The sequence below is a fragment of the Bos indicus genome, chromosome 2 (assembly GCF_029378745.1).
Source record: "Bos indicus isolate NIAB-ARS_2022 breed Sahiwal x Tharparkar chromosome 2, NIAB-ARS_B.indTharparkar_mat_pri_1.0, whole genome shotgun sequence".
Taxonomy (NCBI): domain Eukaryota; kingdom Metazoa; phylum Chordata; class Mammalia; order Artiodactyla; family Bovidae; genus Bos; species Bos indicus.
This window is the reverse complement of record NC_091761.1, coordinates 26842052-26866175: the sequence shown is the minus strand read 5'-3', so window position 1 is coordinate 26866175 and position 24124 is coordinate 26842052. Positions and strand designations below refer to the sequence as shown.

The window sequence follows — 24124 nt, the reverse complement described above, 5'->3', positions numbered from 1 at the left end:
ATCTTCCTAGACACCACGATAAGAATTGGATAAAGAGATTATAATTGAAATTATAAGTAGCACAGCTTTTTGAAAATATTTCATGGTGGCTCAGATGATAAAGAATCCACTACAATTCAGGAGACCCATTTCCTGGGTTGGAAAGATCTCCTGGAGAAGGAAATGGCTACCCACTCCAGTATTCTTGCCTGGAGAATTCCATGAACAGAAGAGTCTAGTGGGCTACAGTCCATGGGGTTGCAAAGAGTCAGACACAACTGAGTGACTTCGTACACATGCTAAGTACTAGAAAGAAAGTGATGAACTCCATAAAATCTTTGCTCTCATAGAACTTTTTTTATTTATTTAGGAGAGTAGGAGGACAGACATTAAAATAAATGAGAGAGAGTGACAGTGAGGAATAGCTCTCTGATAAGGTGATGTTCAAACAAGAACCATTGGGTTTAGCAAAATGGAGGTCATTGGTGACATTTTCAAGAATGTTTTTATATACCTATGTACATATGTATACCTATGGCTGATTCATGTTGAGGTTTGACAGAAAACAACAAAATTCTGTAAAGCAATTATCCTTCAATTAAAAAATAAATTTAAAAAAAAGAATGTTTTGGGGAGAATGGAGATGGACAGTTTTCAGTGAGTTCAAGGAAGAAAGAGGAAATGGAGACAGTTATTAAAGACAACTCTATGTAACAGCTGAGACAGATCTTAACATCTTTTAAGAGATGAGAGATAGTTATAATGTGCTTGCAAGATGAAGACTAAATAGGAGATTTTTCTCTTTCCTCAAGAAATCAGGGTTCTGAATCCTATCTCAAACTGTGAGAATCATAAAAAAAAAAAAAAAAAAAAGGCTCAATCTCTCTGCTTCTTCCTTCTCGCCTGCAGTAGAGAGAACAGTAAGAGCAAGGCTGAATTTGATGAACATGTCTGTCACCAGGCATAACTGTTCACAGAATGACTTATCTCTCTGCTTCACTACCCACCCCCAATGATGCCCCCAACTGGAGTTTCAGCAGTTAGACATATATAGAGGGAGGTATATGTTCAGTTGCTCAGTCATGTCCAACTCTTTGCGACCCTATGGACTGTAACCCATCAGGGTCCTCAGCCCATGGAATTTTTCAGAACACTGGAGTGGGCTGCCATTTCCTACACGTGGGATCTTCCCCAACCAGGGATTGAACCACATTTCTTGTGTCTCCTGTATTGGTAGCTGGATTCTCTACCACTGAGCCACCTGGGAAGCCCAAAGTATACAAAATTCTAAAGAACAGAACGTCAATGGAAATAAAACGTCAGAGACAAAGCCACCCCAGTGGCAGGCAGACCAAACACTGCTGATTACCAGCAAGAAAGCCTTCATTGTAACAGGGATTTGACCCTTTCTTTGGCATTCCTAAGTAACAAAAGAGAAGGCTACAAACCAATGATAATTAGCAGTAGTTTTACTCGCACCAAAAGCATGCTAATATGGCACTTGATAAAAATGAAATAATCTGTTTACTTCACTAGAAAAAATTATACTATTTTTGAACAACCAAAAGGCAGTGCATGACCCATGATTGAATGACCCATAATTGCTGTACTGTTCTGATGCTTATCTTGGACTCTGAGTGAGTGGGTTTCCCTTGATGCTATCTCATTAAAAGCAACAAAGATGGCAGTTTCGAATCTCTGTTCCTTAAAAAATAATTATTAACAAGCTGTTTAATAGAAAGTGCCACTTTACAGGTAGCCAGCTTGAAGAGCAAAATAACTTAGGGAAAATGAACTTTTACCTATTTCACAGCTATACACATACACGAGCACACATGCGTGCGCGCACGCGCGCGCGCACACACACACACACACACACACACACACACACGCAATTCAGATAGTTCCCAAACAGCAGAATAACCACAAATATCTGCATTATGCATATAGGGACACAGCAGACGAAAAGATCAAATATAATAAGAAACAATTTATTTCAAGGATAATCCTTTTATTGGGACTTCATACCCTTGCCTTCCTCATCATCTCACTCATTCTTTCCTCTCCCTTCTCCCTGCCTGAGTGGACCTTTACACACCACTCTTTGTTCTGTAAAAAGAGTGCCTGGAATTGACACAGCTCAAGATCTTGACCTTAAAAGTTTGAAGGAGTAAGAACTATATCCCTAGGGGGCTGAGCTGACAGGCAGGACTATGAACTAGAGAGTCAAGTTTCCTGATCCTTTCAAATATTTGGGGAAAAGAAATAAGTCCTTCTTGGCAATTTTCCAACATCCATCACTATATTTAAGTGTTTCTAGTGCCTAGAAGACTCATTTCTACAGACAATATTATTCCTGAGAAATAGACAAAGGCATATTCATAAACTGATTCTGTCTGTACATGAGTAATTTTCCTATGCATCATGACTGCAGAAACAATAGAACAAAGTGTCACAAAAATGATTTCTGGCAAAGCCTCACTTAATCCTTCACCATGTGGAACAACTAATAAACAGCTGCTATATATTTGAAATGATGTTTAAAATAGCTAAGTACCCCTATGACTAAATGGATCTTAACATGACCATCAGTGGCTGCTAATCTCACAAAGGGACAGTTAGACATGAGGTGCCTCCTGATGGAAATACATACCTTTATATACAAAGTGCTGGTGTCCTTACACATACAGACACACACATCCTTGCTACTATACAAGTTTCTAGATAGTGCTGTCTTCAGATAGAGCAGGAGAAGGGAATTCTGCTCCCAGAGGACATTTGACACTGTTTGGAAACACTTTTGGTTCTCACAGTTGGGAGGTGCTACTGGCTTCCAGTGGACACAGGCCACTAGAGGACAGTGAGAGCCGTCTTACAATGCACGAGCCAGCTCCCCACCATAATTACTGGACCCGAATGTCATTATTTTTAAGACTGAAGAAACTTATTTTAGATCTAACTGCCAATTTCCAGGAAGTACAGTTATGGGGCAGTTTAAAAACATTAGAGAGTGCAATAAGCAAAAAAATAAATAAAAATATGGGCAACTCCAGGACAAGTCAGTTGCTAACTGACTTGTCTAAAGAAAATATAAATTTTCTTTGGGTTTTTATTTCAAATAAAAAATAATAAGCCAATTGGAGAACTTTTTAAAACTGGATGGATATCTGATTACTTGATTCCCAGGTGGTGCAGTGGTAAAGACTCTGCCTGCCAATGCAGGAGATGTGGGAAACGTGGGTTCTGTCACTGGTTCAGGAAGATGCCTGGAGTAGGAAATGGCAACCTACTCCAGTATTCTTGCCTCGGAAATCCCATGGACATGGATGGAGGAACCTGGTGGGCGACAGTCCATGGGGTCACAAAGAGTCGTACGTGATGGAGTACGCACGCAGAGCTGATAGCATTATGTTTTAGTCTTTCCTTGTATGTTAGCAATTAGATATTGAATTACCTAAAGACAAAACTGTATGACATCTGAGAACTACTTCAAAATAATGGAAAGAAAAACAAGGAGATATAGGTAAGACAAAATTAGCTATAAGCTGATGCAATCACTCTGCTTTTGATTACATTTAAAACTTTCCGTAATAAAAAGCTTTGAATGTATCATTTTAATAATAAAATAGCTATGTAATCTGGAGGCAAAATGTTCTGTAAACATCTTATACAAAAGAAAAATATTCCAAGAGCACGGGCATAGGATTTAGACCTAGGTTAATATCTTGGTTCATCCACCCTTACCTCTTGATGATCTTTAGGGATCTCTGTAAAGTACCTCGTAGTACTAATGTGAAAACTGAATAAGATAGTGGTTGATGCCCTCTCACTTCCCACAGGATCTCCAAACAAAGAGGGAAAACAAAATAAGGGCAATCCTGCCCCCTGCATGCTGGCACTTATTAAACGCTTTGATCCAGGTCATTCCTTTCCTTCTTATACAAACCTGGCTATAGCCAGGAGATCAAGGCACTAACAGGGAAGTACAAGGATTTTTTTTTCATTTCTTCTGATTTGTTAAATTTCTTTTATACTAGTCCTTAAATAACATGTAGCAATAAATAAACAAGGTAGAGAAAAATAGGAAGAAAGAGATCTCATTGTAAAACCCCCTTACATGTTGAGATTCACTTCAGGGCCATGAACCCTGAAGGATTCATGACTTGTATGATTCCAGAAACAATGAGCTTTAACTCTAGTTCGACAATTATTTGTATGTACTTAAAAAAAATATAAACAAAATCTTGATTATGAACTCCAGCCCAGACATTTTACAAAACTCACTTCCTTTCCTTCATTCCTATAAGAGCTACCTGAACCCTGCCAGCTTTTTTTCCAGAAGGCCCACTGGCAGTCATGAGGCAGTTGTATTGGTGACTTGAGACTTGGCTGCAGGGTGTTCACATGGAATAAATCCAAACAGTCTGTTTTGGATGCCTTTTATTTTGCCTAAAATAGCATTTCCGCAAGTCCCATTGCATTTGCAATAAAGCATTCATTTTTTTTATCCATTCCTAAATAAGGGATAAAGATGCAGGCTGGTGGCACAGGTCACCCATTTTGTTCTTGCACAAGGTAGGACTTCCTCCTTCTGTAAATAAAGTCCTTCATGAACAGCAATCACCAGACTTGGACCAGAGGACGAGCTGAGCTCTAGCCCTGCCACACACCACTTACCCTTGAACAAGCCACTCTGTCCTTGCTGGTTCAGTTACTTTATTCATAAGACAGTGCTGTAATACCGGTGCTATTGTTCTCAGTGAGCGGCCTAATAAGAGTAACCACTGGAATTTACATAACACTTTGAAGTTTACACAATACTGCAAAATATAATGTATGATTTGTCTCTGTTCTTAATGAAAAATATTTTCTTCACTTGCCACCATAAAGGATTTATTGTTTGCCTTACAAAGTACTCAAAGGGGAGCCCTCGATTCTGGACTTACTATTTGTGACCTAAAGACATACACCGCTGTCTCTAAAACTGCCAGTATTAAATTAAGTCTAAATTTTCCATAAATCTTCTCAAGTTAAAGAAGATCCGAAATAGAGGCAACATAATCTCTTTCAAAAGAAAACGTGTAAGTTGGAAATTACAACAGAATTATACCAGAACTGCTAGGAAACAGAGACATAAAGACAAATAGCAGAGCCTCCTCTCAAAGCAAAGTAACGTACAAGGGAAGAAAGCATTGGAGAAGTTTTTTCTTTTGTTTTATTGTACTGTGTGATGATAGGCTGCAGCATGGACCTGGCATACATACCAGGATTTCTTCCATCAAGAGCACAGTTTGTACAGTACAGTAAACACAAGCAATGTGCTCATAACCAGTCTATGTCAGCTCCCACTCCAAGCATGGTGCCATACTGGAAAGTGTACGCTTCTCATACAGTCTACCAAAGGAAAGAACTTAGGGACAGTCCAGAGAACTAAAATCATATCAAAATGAGCAAATAATAAAGGAGTTGCCTCAGGAGAATAGACTAAAACTTAAATTTTTAGGTGAAGACATAATAACCAAGAAGTTTATGATCAAGATTTCTAAAGTGCAAAATCTATCCACTGATTATTAGAATACGAAATAACTCCTTAAAGTTTAAAATGCAGTATACCAGAAGGAATGCCAGGAGAAAAGACATAAAAACTCAAGGAAGCTCTGGAAAACTGTATGAAATGGTAGACTTATAAGGGCTTTGAGAGAAAATGGGTATGTCTGAGGCTAAAGACAGAGTTAGATGAACCAGAGGAAGGACACAACAGAATAATTAGTATATTCTCGTATTCTAAAAATTCTATATAAGTCTCAAGAGAGGCAGATTACTCTTTACTCATTTGTAAGAAGTAAATTATGCACTATGATTTCACTTTCTTATTTTGCTTATGGTAATAATTAAATATTCATTAAATGTAGAACACTGTGATTTGTATGCTTTATCTTGTGGTGATCAGTTACAAACTGATACATTCTTCCATTACAGAAAGCCTTTCCAAAGGTAATCTGGAAAACACTGAGTCCACAGGAACAGAAAAACTCTCCAAAGACATTTGACCTAGAAGCTCACCATCGTAATGTAATAAAAGTTAAAATTGATCAAACAGGGTTTTGTACTCACTGACTTTGTGTAACTCTATGTTAAAGTTTATTTAAAAAAGAAAGAAAGAAAACAAGCCGAAAAAAATAAAGTTAAAAGTTTCTTCAAGACATACAGAAACTTCATGTGCTAAGGCAGGACGCACTCAGAATGTCTTGCTAAAAATAGACTCCTATCAGAACATCACCTCTAATCCACAAAAGAATCTGCCAAGAGATTTCAATAACAAGAGGCATATTGTAGGCATTTTTATCCATCAACGAATTGATTAAAATGCCAAAGGGACAAAGGCGAAACTAAATACAGGGCAAAGGCTTTAAGGAACTCACGGCAGTTTTTCTCATCGGTTCCATCTAAGCAGTCTGTGGAATGGTCGCATCTGAACTCCCCTGGGATACATTCGCCATTCTCGCATGTAAACTGACGGCTGGAGCATGTTATTCCAGCTGTGAAAGGAAAAATGTATGACTTTATAATTACTGAAGAACACAGATCAATTAACAAATGTGACAACATTAACAAATATGAACGAGGAAATTTAAAAGTAAAGGCAAGGAACCCATACACTGAACATAAAATTCATAGGGTCACCAGGTAGAGCACCTGGTTACCCAAAGGAAGACATCTTACAATGTGAAAGCAAGGCTGTTAGGACAAGCATACTATCAAAATACCCGAAACACTCAAGTTTGTGAGTGTAGACAACTATATTAGCAACATGTGTTGAGAACACAACATAGCTTGAAAACCTACACAGCAAAAAGGATGGATGAAATAAGAATTTTGCAAGTATAGGTATTAATCAAGGTCCCCCTTGCAAGGAGATCAAACCAGTCAATCCTAAAGGAAATCAACCCTGAATATTTACTGGAAGGACTGATAATGAAGCTAAGGCTCCAGGACTTTGGCCACCTGATGCAAAGAGCCGAGTCATTGGAAAAGGCCCAGAGACATACTGGGGGAAAATTGAAAGGGGAAAAATTGAAGGCAGGAGGACAAAGGGGCAACAGAGGATGAGGTGTTTCAATAGAATCATTGATTCAATGGACATGAGTTAGAGAAAATTCAAGGAGATAGTGAAAGATATGGAAGACTTATTTTATAAGCTTTCTACACTGAATATGTGTCAGTTTTATAAACAGACATTTAAGCTGGCTTAAATGGTAGGTGATTATGGTAGGTGAAGGCAGAACATCAGTAGTTTATCAAATTTGTCTCTGGATAAATCAGACAAAATCGAATGAATGGTTGTTTCATGTGAATTCTACTCTGTGAGTTTAACACAGGAAATATGATGGGACTTTTTAATTATCCACATAAAAAATAGAAGCATTTGGGGGAAATATGATCTGATGAAAACACAATACAAAATGTAAAATGTAAGAGTTACCTTATGAAATCCATACCCGTTTAAAATAGCATCGCTTACAAATTATAGAATCTCCCCAAGCAGTGGCCCTTGGCAGTTCCCATCCCCTCTATGCAGTATTAGCAACAGGTCATCCACCACACACCGCATCACAATCTACAGCTCAGCTTTCTTCCTGCTCTGTGCCGGCAGCAAGGGGATGGAACAAAATGGCATATGGAGCCAAAAGATAAATAACCAGTCATTCATTCAGTCAGTGTCCATTTATCAAGAACTTACTACCTGTGACACAGAATAGCAAGCCTTAGGGATAGAAGCTGAATAAAGCATAGTCATTGCTCTCGGGAGCTTCACAATCAAGCATGGAGGTCATCCTTTTCCTCTAGGACCTTTGAGAGGCCAGTCAGAGAATATCAGAGCCCAGACAGATTTCCTAGAAACAAGGATTTCTTCCTGCTCCCCACTATCCTTGCTACGTTTCCTTCCTCCTTTCGGTACTTCTGAAGCAGGCCCCCACTCCCATTTTGCTAATCTACCTTAAATCCTGATTCGTAGCTGGACCTGCTTTAGATATGCCATGCTCCCATTTGGCCTTGATCAGCTCCTGTCTGTACCTTCCTCAAGACTGCAATCTGTCACCACCACACCACCACCTTTCACAGTTCTACATATCTCACTGGCTTCTTCTTAATCACTTTGTCCCAAGGACCACCATCTCTTTGTTGCTGGATGGCAGACCACATGACCAGCACTGACAAGCCCTAACAGATTGTTTAATACAGTCTACGTTTAACTTTACACCAAAGTCAAACTCATGAGTACTGAGAATTTCCATTACTTTCCTCAAAAGAAAGCATCTAGTGGCCCAACTGAGAAGAGTTCATACTCCGTGCTGGTCTCAAAATTCCTGGACTAAATTCAATTTTTTTTAATAAAAATATACCCAGAACCCACTGAAGCCCATAGCATCTCCATTTCTAGTCACCTAACAACTAAACAAGTTCTCACATGAAGTACTCGTCAAAACACCTGTTGCTTTTTTGATCTTTGTGGGCAATGACTATGAGAAAATGCAACAGGATCGTGGCTATCTCAAAACCAACACAGAGTGATGACAGATGTCCACTGATTTGTGGGATGTGCATGTAATGAAACAGAATGTGGAAAAGCTCAAAGATGAACGCTACACAGTTATCAGAGCTGGATACTTCCAGAGGACACCTGAGGTCAAGAGCTAGAGGTGGTCCAGCCTTGTATCTTCTCTCCATCTCAATCCATCAAGATGTTAATGCTTTCTCTTCTAGATATCGAAATGTGAATTATGGGAATGTAAAATTCAGGACTTCTACAGCTTTCATGCAATCATGAAAAGCCAACAGACTAAAAAGACAGCAGAGGAGAACAGTGGAAGAAAATTGGATGATGTTATTAATTCAAGGAATGGAGATTTTCCATTATCTTCCAGTCAATCCTGGAACAATGCTACATTTATACTTGCTGTGTGGATAATAAATTCCCTTTTTGTTTAAATTTTTTGAGTTACATTTTTCATTCTTTGCAGCCAAAACATCCAACTGCCAGATAAATGAAGACCCTCACATATAGACACCAAAAAGTGTTTTGTTTCACTCTTAAGTGTAACATAACCTAAATTAAACGCTGGGAGTCTAAATCACAGGGATGTATTGATAAACCTTTAGCACATTCACACTTTCAGTATCATCCAACCCCTGGGTGAGATGGCTGGCACAGGTTTCCTTGTCCTTCAAGGCCCAACTTTTCTTTCACTTACAAAGAATCATTTCATTGTGTTTGTTATTTGTAAAGGTTAGAATTTAAGGTGTCCAAAGGGCCATAGCAAGACTCCTCTACAAGCACTTACGGCAATGCCGACGTTCATCTGCACCATCATTGCAGTCATCTTCCCCATCACACACCCAGCTCTCAGGGATGCAGAGCTGTTCATTCGGACACAGGAACTGGTTGGAATGGCAACTACTGGTGGCTAAAATAAACCAGAAAAGAACTCATTGTGTCAAACATCCACCCTATTATACCAACAAGCAATACTCCTTTTAAAGGAAGTATGTCAACTACTGCTCAATATATTTGATAGCAAATATAAAGAAACCTTAGAGCCTGTGGACCTTAGCCAGTGTTCACTGTCAAATAATCTCAATGGTATCACAACAAAATGATGATCCAAAGAGATACAAAATTCCAGAGAATAAAACAAATAGCATATATACATACAAAAACACACATACAAGGTTATGACCAAAACAATATTAAATTTAAATTTTAATTACATTTTTAATTTTAATAAAATCAACCATTAGTTTATAATTATTACATTACTTGAAGTGTTTTGTATTGTAATAACTAATAGTAAAGCATGAGGATAAACTGTAAAATCCATGAGATTTGGAAAATAAGACTCCAAATCAAATCATTTTATTATTTCCACAATTTATTTGCTTTAAAATCTTGAGCAGGTTCTCTGAATCTCAATGTATGCATCATAAAATGGGGTCTATACTTTTCTCACATTGCTGTAAAAAATAAGAAGAGTAACATATGTGAAGTGTTAGCTGCTCAGTCATGTCTGACTTTCTGCCACCCCATGGACTGTAGCTTTCCAGGCTCCTCTGTTCATAGACTTCTCCAGGCAAGAAATCTGAAGTGGGTTGCCATTCCCTTCTTCAGGGGATCTTCCTGACCCAGGGATCAAACCCAGGTATTCTGAACTGGAGGCAGATTCTTCACCTTCTGATCCACTGCAGAAGCCCCAACATACGTGAAAGCGCCACGCAAATTAGTTGCAATCACTATTGTCATTGGTATGTTGCTATTATCATTGCTATGGGACACTGACAAATCTGTTGGTGTAACTGTTATTCCTTTATATCAGGATACACTCTTCTTACCTTTCTGCTCCTTGTGTTTAACCTAAAATGAACTCAGTAAGCCCAGGAGGCAAATGGATAACACATGATCATGTCTCTACAAACAGAACTACTCCCTTACTCAAAGTGTGGTTTCCAGACTAGCAACATCAGCATCTCCTGGGAGCTTCCAGAATGCCGAATCTCAGACCCCACCTCGAGCATGTGGAATTAAAACCTACACGTCAACAAGCTCCCAAGGTGACCCATTACTGCATGAAAATTTGAGAAGTACCTCATGGCACCTATGCCCCACGCTTCTCCCATTCTCAAAGTGCACTGTCATCCAAACAAAATACCAAAGTGTGTTCTGTTGTGCTAGAGGACGGCAAACAACTCAAATTTTCACCTGCCTTCTGGGTTTTTGGATTATAATCATCGCCTATTCACCTATCGAAATGGATGAAACTGCAATAGTGTGATAGATCTCCTATGGCAAGGTGAGAGAAAATGGATATAAGGGTTGGGATTAGTACACCAAGCAGGAAGCCTTCAGTAGGTAACTTAGCTTCTCTATGCCTCAGTTTCCTCATCTGAAAGCTACTTCAGAATACTATGGACAGAAATAAATGAAGAAATACTTGGAAAATGATTTTCATAATTACTTGTAAGTTAAAAAGTTAAATTTGGTGTCTATATCATGTTTTTAACTATATTTTTTAAAAATATAAACTGCACTAGCCACTTCTGTGACCTCTTTACAGTAATTCACACAAGTTCCTCTGCATCCTGCTACATCTACTACATCCTGTTTATGAAAACAGACTCCCTGAATTACAAATCACAGCAGTACAGACATTATTTTTTTGTTCTTGTTCGTGCACAAAATTTGCAGATTGAATAATATGAAATAATCGCTTATACGCTTCAGAAAATAGCTAAGAAAGTTGGTTCCCTACCAAGGTGTTTGGATAAGACACAAACTGATGTGAACTGAACCTCTTCCTCCAAGAGGTCTGAATTCTTAATGCCACTTTAACGCTGAAGATTGGAGCTCAGTACAAACTATTAAAGTCACAACTCTTTGTCTTTGTTACAGCTGAAATATTTCTGTCACTCATAACAGCGCTGAGCCCCGCCCCTCTTCACTTACGGCAGTCAATTTCATCCGCGCCATTTGGGCAGTCTCGGGTCCCATCACACCGCCAGGACGCAGTAATACACAGCCCAGGTTGGCACAGAAACTCATTACTGCGACATCCTGTAATCCCACAAGCAAGAGAAAGCCAGTTTAAAAAGTTATCCACACAGGTATTTCAAAGAAATACAAATTTTTGATGAAATAAAAAGTATCCCACTAATTAGTAATCAAAGGATGTAAATTACTTATATATACAATTAGGAAAACATTTTTATGATTATATTCTGTTTTGGGGTTTGCAGGAAGGTCATTTTCACACACAGCTAACTAGAAGGTACCTTGATGTAAGCAATCTGGAAAGCAATTTGACAACAGTTATCCTGCTTTTTAAAAGCACTTATTCTTTAATTTAATTTAAATTTAATACTTCTTTAATTTAATTTAATACTTTTACTTCTACACTTTAACAAGCTTCTGGGTCTTTTATTATCCCTTAAGGAAGGAGGCAGAGAATTTAAAATCTTATGTGTGGAGATTTTCATCTTAGTAGTATTTATGATAAATGAAATTGCAAGCCTCCTAAATGTCCAATGTGAAAAATGATTATAAACTTTCTTGTATCTATATCTATATATCATATTAGGAACTCATTAAAATAGTTATGAAGAATGAAATGATTTGGAGAAATATTTGTAATATAATGTAACAAAGACAAGGGAACAAAATTTTACCAAAAGTATATATAATAGAAAAAAAGCACAGAAAAGACCAGAATCCTAAGGGTAACTATTGCTGATTAATAACGTCATGATTAACTTTTTCATATGTGTGATAGTGCTTTTGTTTTTCAGTTTCACACCCTACAGTTTTTTTAAGTCCCTGTTTATTACTAAATCATGTACAGCAATTTATGGTTCCTTGTTCTTAGATATAGACCAACATCTTGGCTTTTTGTTTGTAACTTATTTGTAAGATGTCAGGTACAGCTCTTCTCCGGCAATAAACAAAAGCCAAAAAACAAAAAAATCTCTGCAGCCAATCTTGAGTACACAAACTTGGCATCAAAGTTGCCACATTTCCAAGTGGCAGTGATACCCCTACTGATACCAGAAAGAGAATATAACTTAAAGAAATTCATTAAATTCAACCAGTATATCCTGCAGTTTTCCTACTTCTCCCTGGGGGACTAATCTGGCAGTTGGAGGTCCTCAGTTTTCCCAAATACCTGACCAGTGGCCTCCCCATACATTATGTGCTGTACCATTATCATGTTTTTTTTTTAAGAGAGCAGTCAACATCAGCCCAACTTGGAGAAGACTCAAAATTATTCTTTCACAAGCCCATGGTGGTAGAGGAATAATTTGGGGGGTTGGAAGAATAATTATACTTTCCCCAGCTATTTAAGCAATCATGCTAAATTATCCATTTCAATGTTTGACTAACTAACCTGAAATTAAGTAAATATACAGATCAATTACCTACTCCCAAAATAAATAAGCAACGTGCTATCCTGTCTTGTGTAAAGGCAGGCATATCAACAGCATGACATAAACATAGTTAAGTGATCTATTCGTAGGGGATATAGGCTACTTTGTTCATGGAATGTTCAAATCTGATTGTCTGGTAGTGACATCCTGATTTATAATGTATGCTGCAAATGGTCAGAAACTTTCCTTGACTAAATGGTGGTACCGAGTGGTACAGGAATACGTACACCCAAATACCTTCTATAGACTAATGCATGATGGTGGTTGGTGGTGCAGGTCTGGGGTTGGTGGTGCAGGTCTCTTATCAACTACCTTTAAAACACAACAACCTCCCTTGCAAAAATGCCCCTAAGGAATGTACAAATTCACTCTGGAATCCCAGAACTTCTCATTGGATTTTGTTCTACAAAGCAATATTTCCATGAGAGATTAGAGGCTTTGGAGGTTTAGCTATTAACACAACATATATTAAATCACTTTTATCAATTAGGTCTATTGTTAGTAATCCAACATAATACATTCGTAAATTCAGTACATTTGTTTCCCTTAGTATCTAATAATTTCTGGTTGAAAAAGTGTAGCTGTCTAAAGGTCAGTCGACTTACAAAGAGTTTCCTATTGCTAGAAAAATCATACACTTAGAAACTGAGCATACTGAAGCAGATTCTCAGCACTGCCTGTTTTAAACACACACACACACACACACACACATATATATACATATAGTTATTTCTTAACCAACCTTTTTTCTTTTTCACTTAAGCAACTTTTATTACAAGTCAAATGTTGAGGTTGTTCTTTGTTTTTGCTAAAATATGAAGTTAAGCATATCATGAAAAGAATACAAAATACATACACAAGATTAATTTTTTAAGCACTTAAAAGGCAGTTATTTAGTATCACACATTAAAAATTTTTTTAATTGATAGGGGAAGTTTTGCAATTAAGTTTCAAAACTTTCTAGTTCATATTTTTCACATTTGACCTCCCAAATACTCAATCATCTAAATATATGAAGCCCAAATCACTCAACTTATCAATAGATCCATGATAATTCATCAAATTCATCTTTTCAATGTCAGCTTCCATGTCTAAGTCCCAAATGACTATTATTTGGAAACACCTCTCAAGAAAAGCAAATGGGTACTCTATCATTGCTGGGTGGTAACCTATCAACCAAATGTTACTTAACAACCTATTGTTAGAAAACTGTCATCCATTCTATTAATATTACAAAGGGAATATGTACTGTGATAAACATAATGGGAAAGAATATGAATGTGTATATATGAAATATATATGAAAAGAATATGAAAAGAATGTGTGTATATATATATATATGTATAACTGAATCACTTTGCTATACAGTAGAAATTAACACATTACAAATCAAATATACTTTAATAAAAAAAAATTTTTTTTAAGCAATACAGGGAAATTTAAAAAGTTTCAAGAAAAATTACAGTGGGCATAGGAATAACCTGTTTTTTAACCTTACAGAGCTCCAAGCTGGAGAAAAACAGGAGTAATCCTTTCTTCATAAATAGCCATAGAGTTTCCGGGTTTAAGTGTTGGGCTAAGAATGTGTTAAGATAAGATACTAGAGTAACAGATAATGCCTCAAGGAGGAAAGAAGTTTGTTTTTCCCGAAAGGGCACAGCACAGAATTGAGAGCACCACTTCTGTATCCTTCACAGCCTCTAAGCACAGTGCTAGGCACATGAGACAGTAAACACATATTTACGAGGAAATGAAGATTTCTCTTTGTAAAATTCAGTCTGTTGGGATCATTACAGACAAGAGATTCATAAAACCATCAAGGCAAACAATGTCTTTTAATTGAAACTTACTATCTTAAATCTATAGAAAGAAAAATGAAACCTGGTTTAATCTGAAATAGGAGGACTATCTAAAAGTTTTAAAAGAAAGAGAAAAATATTACCATATTAATGTTTTATTCATTTGCTCTTTCCCTATAACAGTTTCTTTTTCCTCTCGTGAATTTTCTTCTTAGAAGAAAAGGGCAAGTTGTAGTCAATGGAACATTGTCCAAAGTTAACAGAGTAAGGTAATTTCTATGGCAAATCCTATTTTCCTACTCAATCCTCTAACACATGCTGTTCTATTCAGACACTTGGGGTCTACCTGAGGAGGTACATGTGCTCTTTTTATTCATTTCGATATTTGGCAAAACTAACACAATATTGTAAAGTTTAAAAAAAAAAAAAAAAAAACATGTAACACTATGTGGCATTTTAATAATCCTACCTTCACTGAACTCAAATACACTCCTCAATTCACCCATAATTTTTACTTTTTTTTTTGGTACTTAATTTTACTCCCTTGGTGCAGACAAACATATTTGTGATGTTTATAAACTGGTGATGGTTTACTACAATTTCCACACCTTATCCATAGCAACAAGGCCTGTCCCCTTTGGAAGATTTAAAATCACTTGCTAATTTCCAAACTTAACACTGCAGCCGTGACACCCAAGGGTAACAAATTGTCTGGTGACCTTGCCCTTCTTATTGTCAGCTAGTGCAATAGCCAACTCAAGACAGGCACAGCAAACCAACCTATTAACACTGCTCTTCCTGTGCAGCATTTTAGCTGCCTGGTTTTCAGAACAGGTCGCCAAATAAGTGGCCAGAATTATTTTTTGTTAATCCAGTTTACAAACAAATTGAGTTGACTGCTTCCCCAAATTGTTTCAGAGCCCTGATGTTTTGATAGAGGGAAACAATACTGGTATTAAGAGGATATTTCAAGGGACTTCCCTGGTGGTCCAGTGGTTAAGACTTCACCTTCCATTGCAGGGGGGTGTGGGTTTGATTCCTGATCAGGGAGTTAAGATTCCACATGCCTCACGACCAAAAAACCAGAACATAAAATTGAAGTAATATTGTAACAAATTCAATAAAGTCTTTTTAAAAATAAAAAACAAAGCAAAAAGTATATTTCAAAAATTCAAGGGCTTTGAGGGAAAACCACAAAGTCAGTTGATGAGTGATCATGTACACACGTTATTTAAATGCAGTTACTTTTTTTAAAAAAAAGACCAAAAGAATATGATGTCAGATTCAAAAAAGCCACACAAAAAATTATACCCACTGTGTGCAAGACTTTGTTTAAGGTTTGTGAAAGAAACAAAGAATGATAAGCTATGATCTTTCTTATACAGAGTTTATAAATTTATTGGGAACAAAAGTTATTTATGCATTATAAATTGCATAGCCATATAACAACAATAGCTGCTATTTGTTAAGTACCTACTATGTGTCAGATGATATAAAAATCTTTATACACATCCATTAGATTCTTTTAGAAATAGATGAAGTGAGAGTTCTATTCCCTTAGTAGGAGAACTTGCACCTCAGAGACAAGAGTCAAATTCCCACACATGCAGTATTAAGTGCCAGCAGTATTTTAAGTATTTCCCATAGATGATCTCACTTATCCTCACAACTATGAGATAATACGGCTATAATACTATGAGACAGTATTAATAGCCCCATTTCATAGATGAGAAAACTGAGGCTTGACCAAATCTCATAACTGGTAGATGGAGAAGCAGGGATTCACACAGCAGGTAGTATGACCCCAAAGCTGTGCCATATGACAGCAGATGATTTGGTTCCAAATAAGCACCAGAGACAGTAAGAACTAATTGGTCTCATGGAGGAAAAAATCAGCACTATAAGATGGTGTGATGAGAGAAGGCTTCTTGAAGGAGAAAAGCCTGCACTGGGCCTGTGTGAAAGATCAGGACTTGGGTGGATGATGGAGAGACCAGGCTTTGTGTAGGGTCCAAGCAACTTGAAGGAGGCCCAGCCTGGATCAAGTCTAATGAGCAGGCCTCCAAAGCCCACACACGGGAACCTCTTCAAACATGGGGGACAACGATGCTGGGTGATGGAGAAGAAAGGGCCTTCAATGTCAAGAACAGAGTGACATGGTCAAATGGGTTGAGAGTGAGAAAACTAAGAAATCTTTACTGCCAGTAACTCTATCGGGCTTCCCTGCTGGCTCAGACTGTAAAGAATCTGCCTGCCAAGCAGGAGACCTGGGTTTGATCCCTGGGTCAGGCAGATCCCCTGGAGAAGGGAATGGCAACCCACTCCAGTATTCTTGCCTGGAGAATTCCATGGACAAAGGAGCCTGGTGGGCTACAGTCCATGGGGTCACAAAGAGTAGGACACAACTGAACACTTTCACTTTCACTTCAGTAACTATTAAAACTAAAAGGCTCTCTGGGTGGATGCAAATCTGAATGAAGATACAGATTTGGCCATGAGAAGGCCTTGGGCTCTTCAGAACCTTGCCCAGAGCAAGAGCGTGGTGAGCAAGGCAGTGGGTGGTTCACTCAGAGACTCCGGGAGGCATGGTGCTCACCCTGCAGCCCTTCCAGTTGCCCCACAACTGATCCAATGCCTGGCAGATAGATGGCCAACAGTTTCCACAGGCACCACCCAAGGCCTCCTAGTGTTCTGTCTTTTCCAAGCTGAATGGATGTGTCTGAGCATCCAGCACGTGGAATTCAGCCAGTCCTTGCGAGATAGCAGGTTGCAAAGACTGCTGAAAGATTTAGTCATTTTTAAAGTGTCTTTTCAATGATCAAAAGGCAGCAGAATAACATGATATACTATCAGAGAAGCCTCTAAATTCTGGGAAGTGGGAAGTTACGTTTCCACCTTCTCTAACTGAGCTATCCCTCCCCCATTTTGCTTAAACACTAGCTACCAGCCATTCTCCTCTACCCTCATCTCTTCCACACCACTTATTTTTCCTTAAGCACCTCTTAGCCCTACAATCAGACTGTGCATCAGCACGGCACTGCATTATAAATAAAATCACACTTCCCAGGGACTCTTGACAGGAAAGCAATGGGCATGTAGGGTGGGAAAATTATTCAACTGCGCTGGGCAAAGAGCAAATGTCTAGTGTCCCTGGCCCCTGACAAGTGGAATGCCAAGTGTGCCCATCCCCTGTGATGTGACATACATGTCCAAACACCCTTGAGAATGGTGGTACCACTCCCGGTTGAGAACAACTTAGAACATCTAAGTGTCTTGGACATTCAGAGCTCAAAATGTCTTACCCCACATGAAAGAGATCATCTAAGAAAACCCCTAGAATAAATTCTTCCCTCCTAAAGATCATAAAATTTCTTAAATGGCAATCATACTCCCTCCCACCCATCAATAAGAGGGCCTGGGGTTGAGCAATATCATGCCCCAGCTACTAGTGCCAGCACCTTGAAATGAACTTCCATGGGAGTGTGATAAAGAATCCCAGTTCCAGGAAAGCCTGTGTCACCCTGGAGTGCTCTATCAGGAGTCCACAGGCTTACCCATTCAAGGCTGAGGGGAGTCACAGGCCAAAAAAAAAAAAAAAAACCAAGCCAAAACTCGAAGTCCTCAGGCAATTGTTTTTCACTAATGGAAAGGATCACTGCTGTGAAAAACAAAGTCAGAAACACACCTGCTTCTGGTGCAACCTTTTCCCATCTGTGTAATTATTAGAATAAAAAATATATGTATACTTTTCTCAAACACCCTCTCCTCACCCTGCCACACTTATAAATAAAGAAAGATATAAATTGACAATCACCTGAGTGCCTAAAACATTCAAAAGAAGCTATTTTGACCAAGAACACTCAGCAATGAAAACTTCCTGCCAGCCAATACCAAACACCGAAATTGTGTTTGTTTTAGTCTTCCCTGTATTTTCTCATATAATCCATGCTGTTTTCTTTAGCAGCTGAGTCACTGAGGTTCCTACAGAGGGACGCATACTCCACCTGGGAGAAAACTTAAGCCCAAGAACTTTGTCCCCACTCCCCACCAAGGAACTAACTGGTTATCTGATAGCCAAGAGCTATATGTATAGGATGCTGAAAGAACACTATCCAAACCAAAGAAGATAGTCTCCCTGCTCTGGTTAATAAGAACCCAGTGAATCCAACTCCATAAGGAAAGAGTCCAGCGCCCTTCAACACAATGTCTTAACATGACTTGTACAAAAACTAAAAATCACCCCCATTTAAGAGCTGATTTCCAACCCCAGCTGCCCAAAGTATTCCTACATGGCTTACTGATTAGCAATATACATTATTGGGAAAATAGTTCAATGGAATCAAACTAAAAAGGAAAATCACACACTTATGAGAAATAAGGGACTACACAGATCCAGGCAAACCACTTTCCTGCTTAAGGCTTGTATAGGGTGTGACAGACCCACTTTCAATCCGAATGCAGAGTTTATAAATAGCACCAAACCAGGGTTTCTCTCATTAATTAGTCCCAAGTGTTGAATCATAAGTCAAATCAATACACGTGTGTTAAAAATACAGGCAGCATTGCTGTTTTGGTCATCTTAAGTAAATTAGATCACAGGGTATCAAATGATCGATGGCTTGATACCGGAAATTATGACAATAGCAGGAAAAGAAGAAATTGACTCCCAGTTGATGGACTTGGTGATTCTCTACAGTCAGAGGGCAAATCATTTCTAACTACAAAACAGGTCTTCTGGACTGAATCATACAAATACTTTCTTGTTCTGATCTTTTTTTTTTTTCAAATTTTTATTGTTAACTTATTTAAATATAACTGACCGACAATACTGTTTCAGGTGTTCAATACAGTGAATCAATATTTTTATAGCTTATACTCCACTTAAAGTTATTAGAGGACTTCCCTGACGGTACCATGGATAAGAATCCACCTGCCAGTGTTGGGGACCCAGGTTTGATCCCAGATCCAGGAAGATCCAACATGCCGTGAAGCAACTAAGCCGGTGCGCCGCAGCAAGCCCGTGCGCCGCAGCAAGCCCGTGCGCCACAACTACTGAAGCCCGCATGCCCGAGAGCCCATGCTCCACAACAAGAGAAGCCACCTCAACGAGAAGCCCGAGCACCACAGGGAAGAATGGGCCCTGCTCTCTACAACTAGAGAAAGCCCGCACGCAGCAATAAAAACCCAGCTCAACCAATAAATAAATAAAGTTATTACAAAATATGGGAATCCTTAGTAGCTCAGACGGTAAAGCGTCTGCCTACAATGCCGGGAGACCTGGGTTCGATCCCTGGGTCAGGAAGATCCCCTGGAGAAGAAATAAATGGCAACCCACTCCAGTACTCTTGCCCGGAGAATCCCATAGACTGAGGAGCCTGGCAGGCTACAGTCCCTGGGGTCGCAAAGAGTCGGACACGACTGAGCAACTTCACTTCACTTTATTACAAAATAATGGCTATATTCTTTTGTGCTGTACACTTTTTCCTTGTTTTTATTTAACAAACCCTTTGCTGTACTTAGTCCCTTACTCTATGCTATTTAGTTCTTGACCATTCACAATAGTTATACCAATATGCTCTCAAGACATGAAAAGGAATAAAAGAGGCAGAAAGATAAAATAGAGGAAGAAAGAGAAAAGGGAAAGAAAAAGGAAGAGAGGGGGAGGAAAGGAGAGATACCAAAGTCAACCAATATCAGTGTCCAAACACTAAGTGTAATGAGACCTAGCATTGTACCCTAACCTCAGTGGTACAAAATGGTAACTCATTCTTCTTTAACAGTGGCCCAAATCCAGGCTGGACTGGTTTGTAACTGCTAAGTGGGTTTATAGGTCACAAATTTCATGCTAGGAACTCTAAGCTCTCACTTGAAATCTGTACATTTTCAGAAAGTGGAGATTAGGTATAGTTGTATATATATTATGTAAAATATATATAATTGTAAATATATGCATGAAATTTAGTCTGAAGCAACCAATGCTTACACATCAATAAGCAAGTCTAATGACAACTCTGGCCAGAAATATTGATCATTGTGGGGCTTATTATAGTGTTTACAGAAACACTGACCTTTTTTCCCTTCTAGTCACCTTATATCTCAGAAAGCGTTTTATAAGAAGCTCAAAATTCTCCCACCATGACCTGATATATATATGAAAAATAAAGAACAGAAAAAGTAAATGAGAGTAAGAGACCAAAAGAAGAGTGAGAGCAAGGTGATAGGAATTTATTATGATTCTACCAAGAACAGCACGTTATTCTAAAGTGTGAGCTCCTAAAAGCAGGAATAAATACCTCTGTAATCCCAGAGCCTAGCACAGAACCTCCTAGTAACCAAATCAATAAACAAACGATATGAGACGCATTAGAATATGTGGGTGAAGCTGATTTCCAAAAGATTGATAAAGCCTTGAGATCATGATGATTTGTGTACTTTTATAATGGATCCTGCCATTTTTTCTTCCAATCTAACTACCAATGGAACAATTATCTTCCATATTGACTCTTTTGAGGGTCCAAAAGACTCTTTAGAAGCCAACCTCAAACCCCTGGGAGCCTCTTTATATGTCTGGGTCATTCTCTACTAATTCAGTAAACGATGGAACTCCCCCCTTTCCCTGGCCTCGACCCACATTATACAAACTGTTTATATACAGCATTACTCTGGAGTACTCTGTACCCTACCCCCCACAAAAAAATAGGGGAAACAAGGAAGCTGCAAGAGAAGATCTGATTCCACAAATCAAAATGTGTAATTGTTGTAGCACATGGATCTCTGCTCAATGTTATAGTACACGCTGGATCACAGGGAAGTTTGAGGGGTGATGGATGCATGTTTACGAATGGCTGAGTCCCCTGCTGCTCACCTGAAACTATCACAACATTGTTAATCGGTTATTCCTCAATACAAAAAGTTTTTTAAAAATTTGTAATTTTTATTATAAGCGATTTGCTAACATATGCATGATGTTAGTTTGCCTATAGAGTCAAAGGTAAAGGTGTATTTGGTAACTTGGGAAACCATAAAATAGGATCTATTACATTTGCAAAGACTTTCATGGTAGAATGATATAAAATTTCCTGTGTCTCCTCTACTACAGTGATTTTAGCAGACTGAACAAAAAGAACTTCAGGACATGCCTCACCAGCAGGTTATCTGTTAAACCAGGAGTCCTTTGGCCCTGGTTTGTTATGCCTGGGCTTAAATAGCATTTATGGGTCTTCAAATCACTTCCAGGCTCTATAAATGTCATCACCTCATGTTATAATGTGAAACTCAATAGCTTGTTGACACAGAATCAACAATATTATATTATCACCCACTAATACCCATGTGTAATGAAATAGTATTTGGGTTTCTGACTAAATACAGTGAGTTTATAATTCCCCAATATTAAGAGCAGCTTAAATAAAATTATGTTTACCTGCAGTGATGGTCAAAAGCAGGAAGAAAAAGGTAACATATATTTCCTAAGATTTCACCTAATCTGTATTTAAGTATCAATATATAATGACCGTAAGAACCTATTTTCATAATAAAGTGTTAACCATGCAATAAAATAGAACTTAGAATTTTAATGATGGAAAAAAATAATGGTTTCAGTAATAAACTATACTAGGAAGTACATACAACAAAATCTCTGACACAAAAAATTAAAACTATTGCTTACTGGAATTTTGCCTGTATTACACTTCTTAAAAAACTACAAGAAAATAAACTGGTATTAGGAATTTTGGTCAAGGATGGAGTTTTCAATTATCATTTTAATTCTGAAAATTAGACATCTAGAATTATACAGTGCTGACTTAGACAATAAATGAATAAGTTGAGATTCCAAATACAGGTATTATTTAAAGACGATTTTAATTAAATTCAGTGAGAAAGTCAGATTTTTCAATTAGGGCTAAAATAAGAAGATAGTGATGGAGAAAACACTAGACTAAGATCCAAGACACGTGGGTAGCGCAGACTACTGTTCCCATATCATTCAAAAAGTTCCATGAAGGCTGGAATTCTGTTTTATTCACTATTAAATTTTCAATCAGTAAGGATTTCTTGCCTAGCTGACTTAGGTTGGTGAACATGGACTTAAACTCTGATATGCAGTTCCCTGGGTTTCCCAGGTGGCTCAGTGCTAAAGAATCTTCCTGCTGAAGCAGGAGACACAGATTTGATCACCTGGTCAGGAAGATCCCCTGGAGAAGGAAATGTCAACCCACTCCAGTGTTCTTGCCTAGAGGATTCCATGGACAGAGAAGCCTGGCAGGCTACAGTCCATGGGATTGAAAAGAGTCGGACACAATTGACTAACACTTTCACACTTTTTTAATGCTATTACCTGCAAAATTTCTGACCTGCAAAACCAAGTTCTGATGAGGATTAAAGAGGTCCCTGTAAACCATAAGCACAAAGCCTGAAGGACAGCAGTCCCTCTGTGAACGGTGGCTCCCTCCTGGGCATACCCACTTCTCATCCATCTCAAATATTCTAACAGCCTACAAAGTAAAATATTCAGGAACCAGTGCCTTCACCAGATAAGACCTGTCTGTTCCCCTAACTAATTGAGAGAAAACTCCCAGAGCCTGAGCCCCCTTGCTTGTGAGAAGCTCAGCATTTAGAGCAAGGTGGTTGGTTGCCTGCCCATGTACAAAGTAGCCACTGGCCCAGTCTGAGATCAAGGACAAGATTGAAAATCCAGATTTATCCTAGGAAACATAGGTCAAGCTGGGGCCAAAACCAAGCTTGCCACTGGTTTTCTATTTTATTCTCAATGCATTTTCCTACAATAAACATTCTTATTCTTCATCTATTTCAAATCACTCAATCTCAGGTGAGCCTCTGGAGATTTTATGCAAACTCTCCTAAGTGTATAATTTCAACACACACAAAAAAATTTGATGATAAATATAGAGGCTTTCCCAGAGTGGATTTTAAATCATTATATTAACCTGAACACAGCAACTTTTTTATGGTCATAAAAGTATTCCCCTTGACCTCAGCACTTCCCTCAACATATGGCATAGAACTGAGGACATAAAAGAAATTCAGGATTTTAATCAACTGAAGCTAAGCTAAACTTTCATTATGAACTTTCATTGAGAAAGTTCATAAATTCTCCAGGGCCTAGGTTCAAAAACATGAAATTCCAAATTCTTCCTTAGAATGCTTAAGATATTCGGTATCTGAATTCTCTAAATGTTCACTAATGCAATATAAAAATGCTACAAATGTACATATTCTTTGACTAAAATCATATGTGATTTATGATGTGCAATATATCCAAAGGAAAACTTTATCATCTTCAGTTATTACTTTCTCTCTGGTCCAACCCTTCCAAAAGGAGGAATAAAGTACCCCATCATTGCCATGAC

At 38.2% G+C, this 24124-nt stretch overlaps 1 protein-coding gene across 2 annotated transcripts in view; it reads right to left on the bottom strand.

The window, feature by feature from the left end:
- The window catches only part of LRP2 (LDL receptor related protein 2), a 176816-nt gene that overhangs the window by 130888 nt on the left and 21804 nt on the right, over positions 1-24124 (bottom strand). For both annotated transcript variants that reach the window (XM_070803716.1, XM_070803712.1), the window contains exons 2-4: positions 11480-11587; positions 9324-9446; positions 6402-6518 (exon numbers count right to left, since the gene is read on the bottom strand). In XM_070803716.1, the coding sequence (XP_070659817.1) occupies positions 6402-6518; positions 9324-9446; positions 11480-11587 (348 nt within the window). The remainder of the gene's footprint in view (positions 1-6401; positions 6519-9323; positions 9447-11479; positions 11588-24124) is intronic.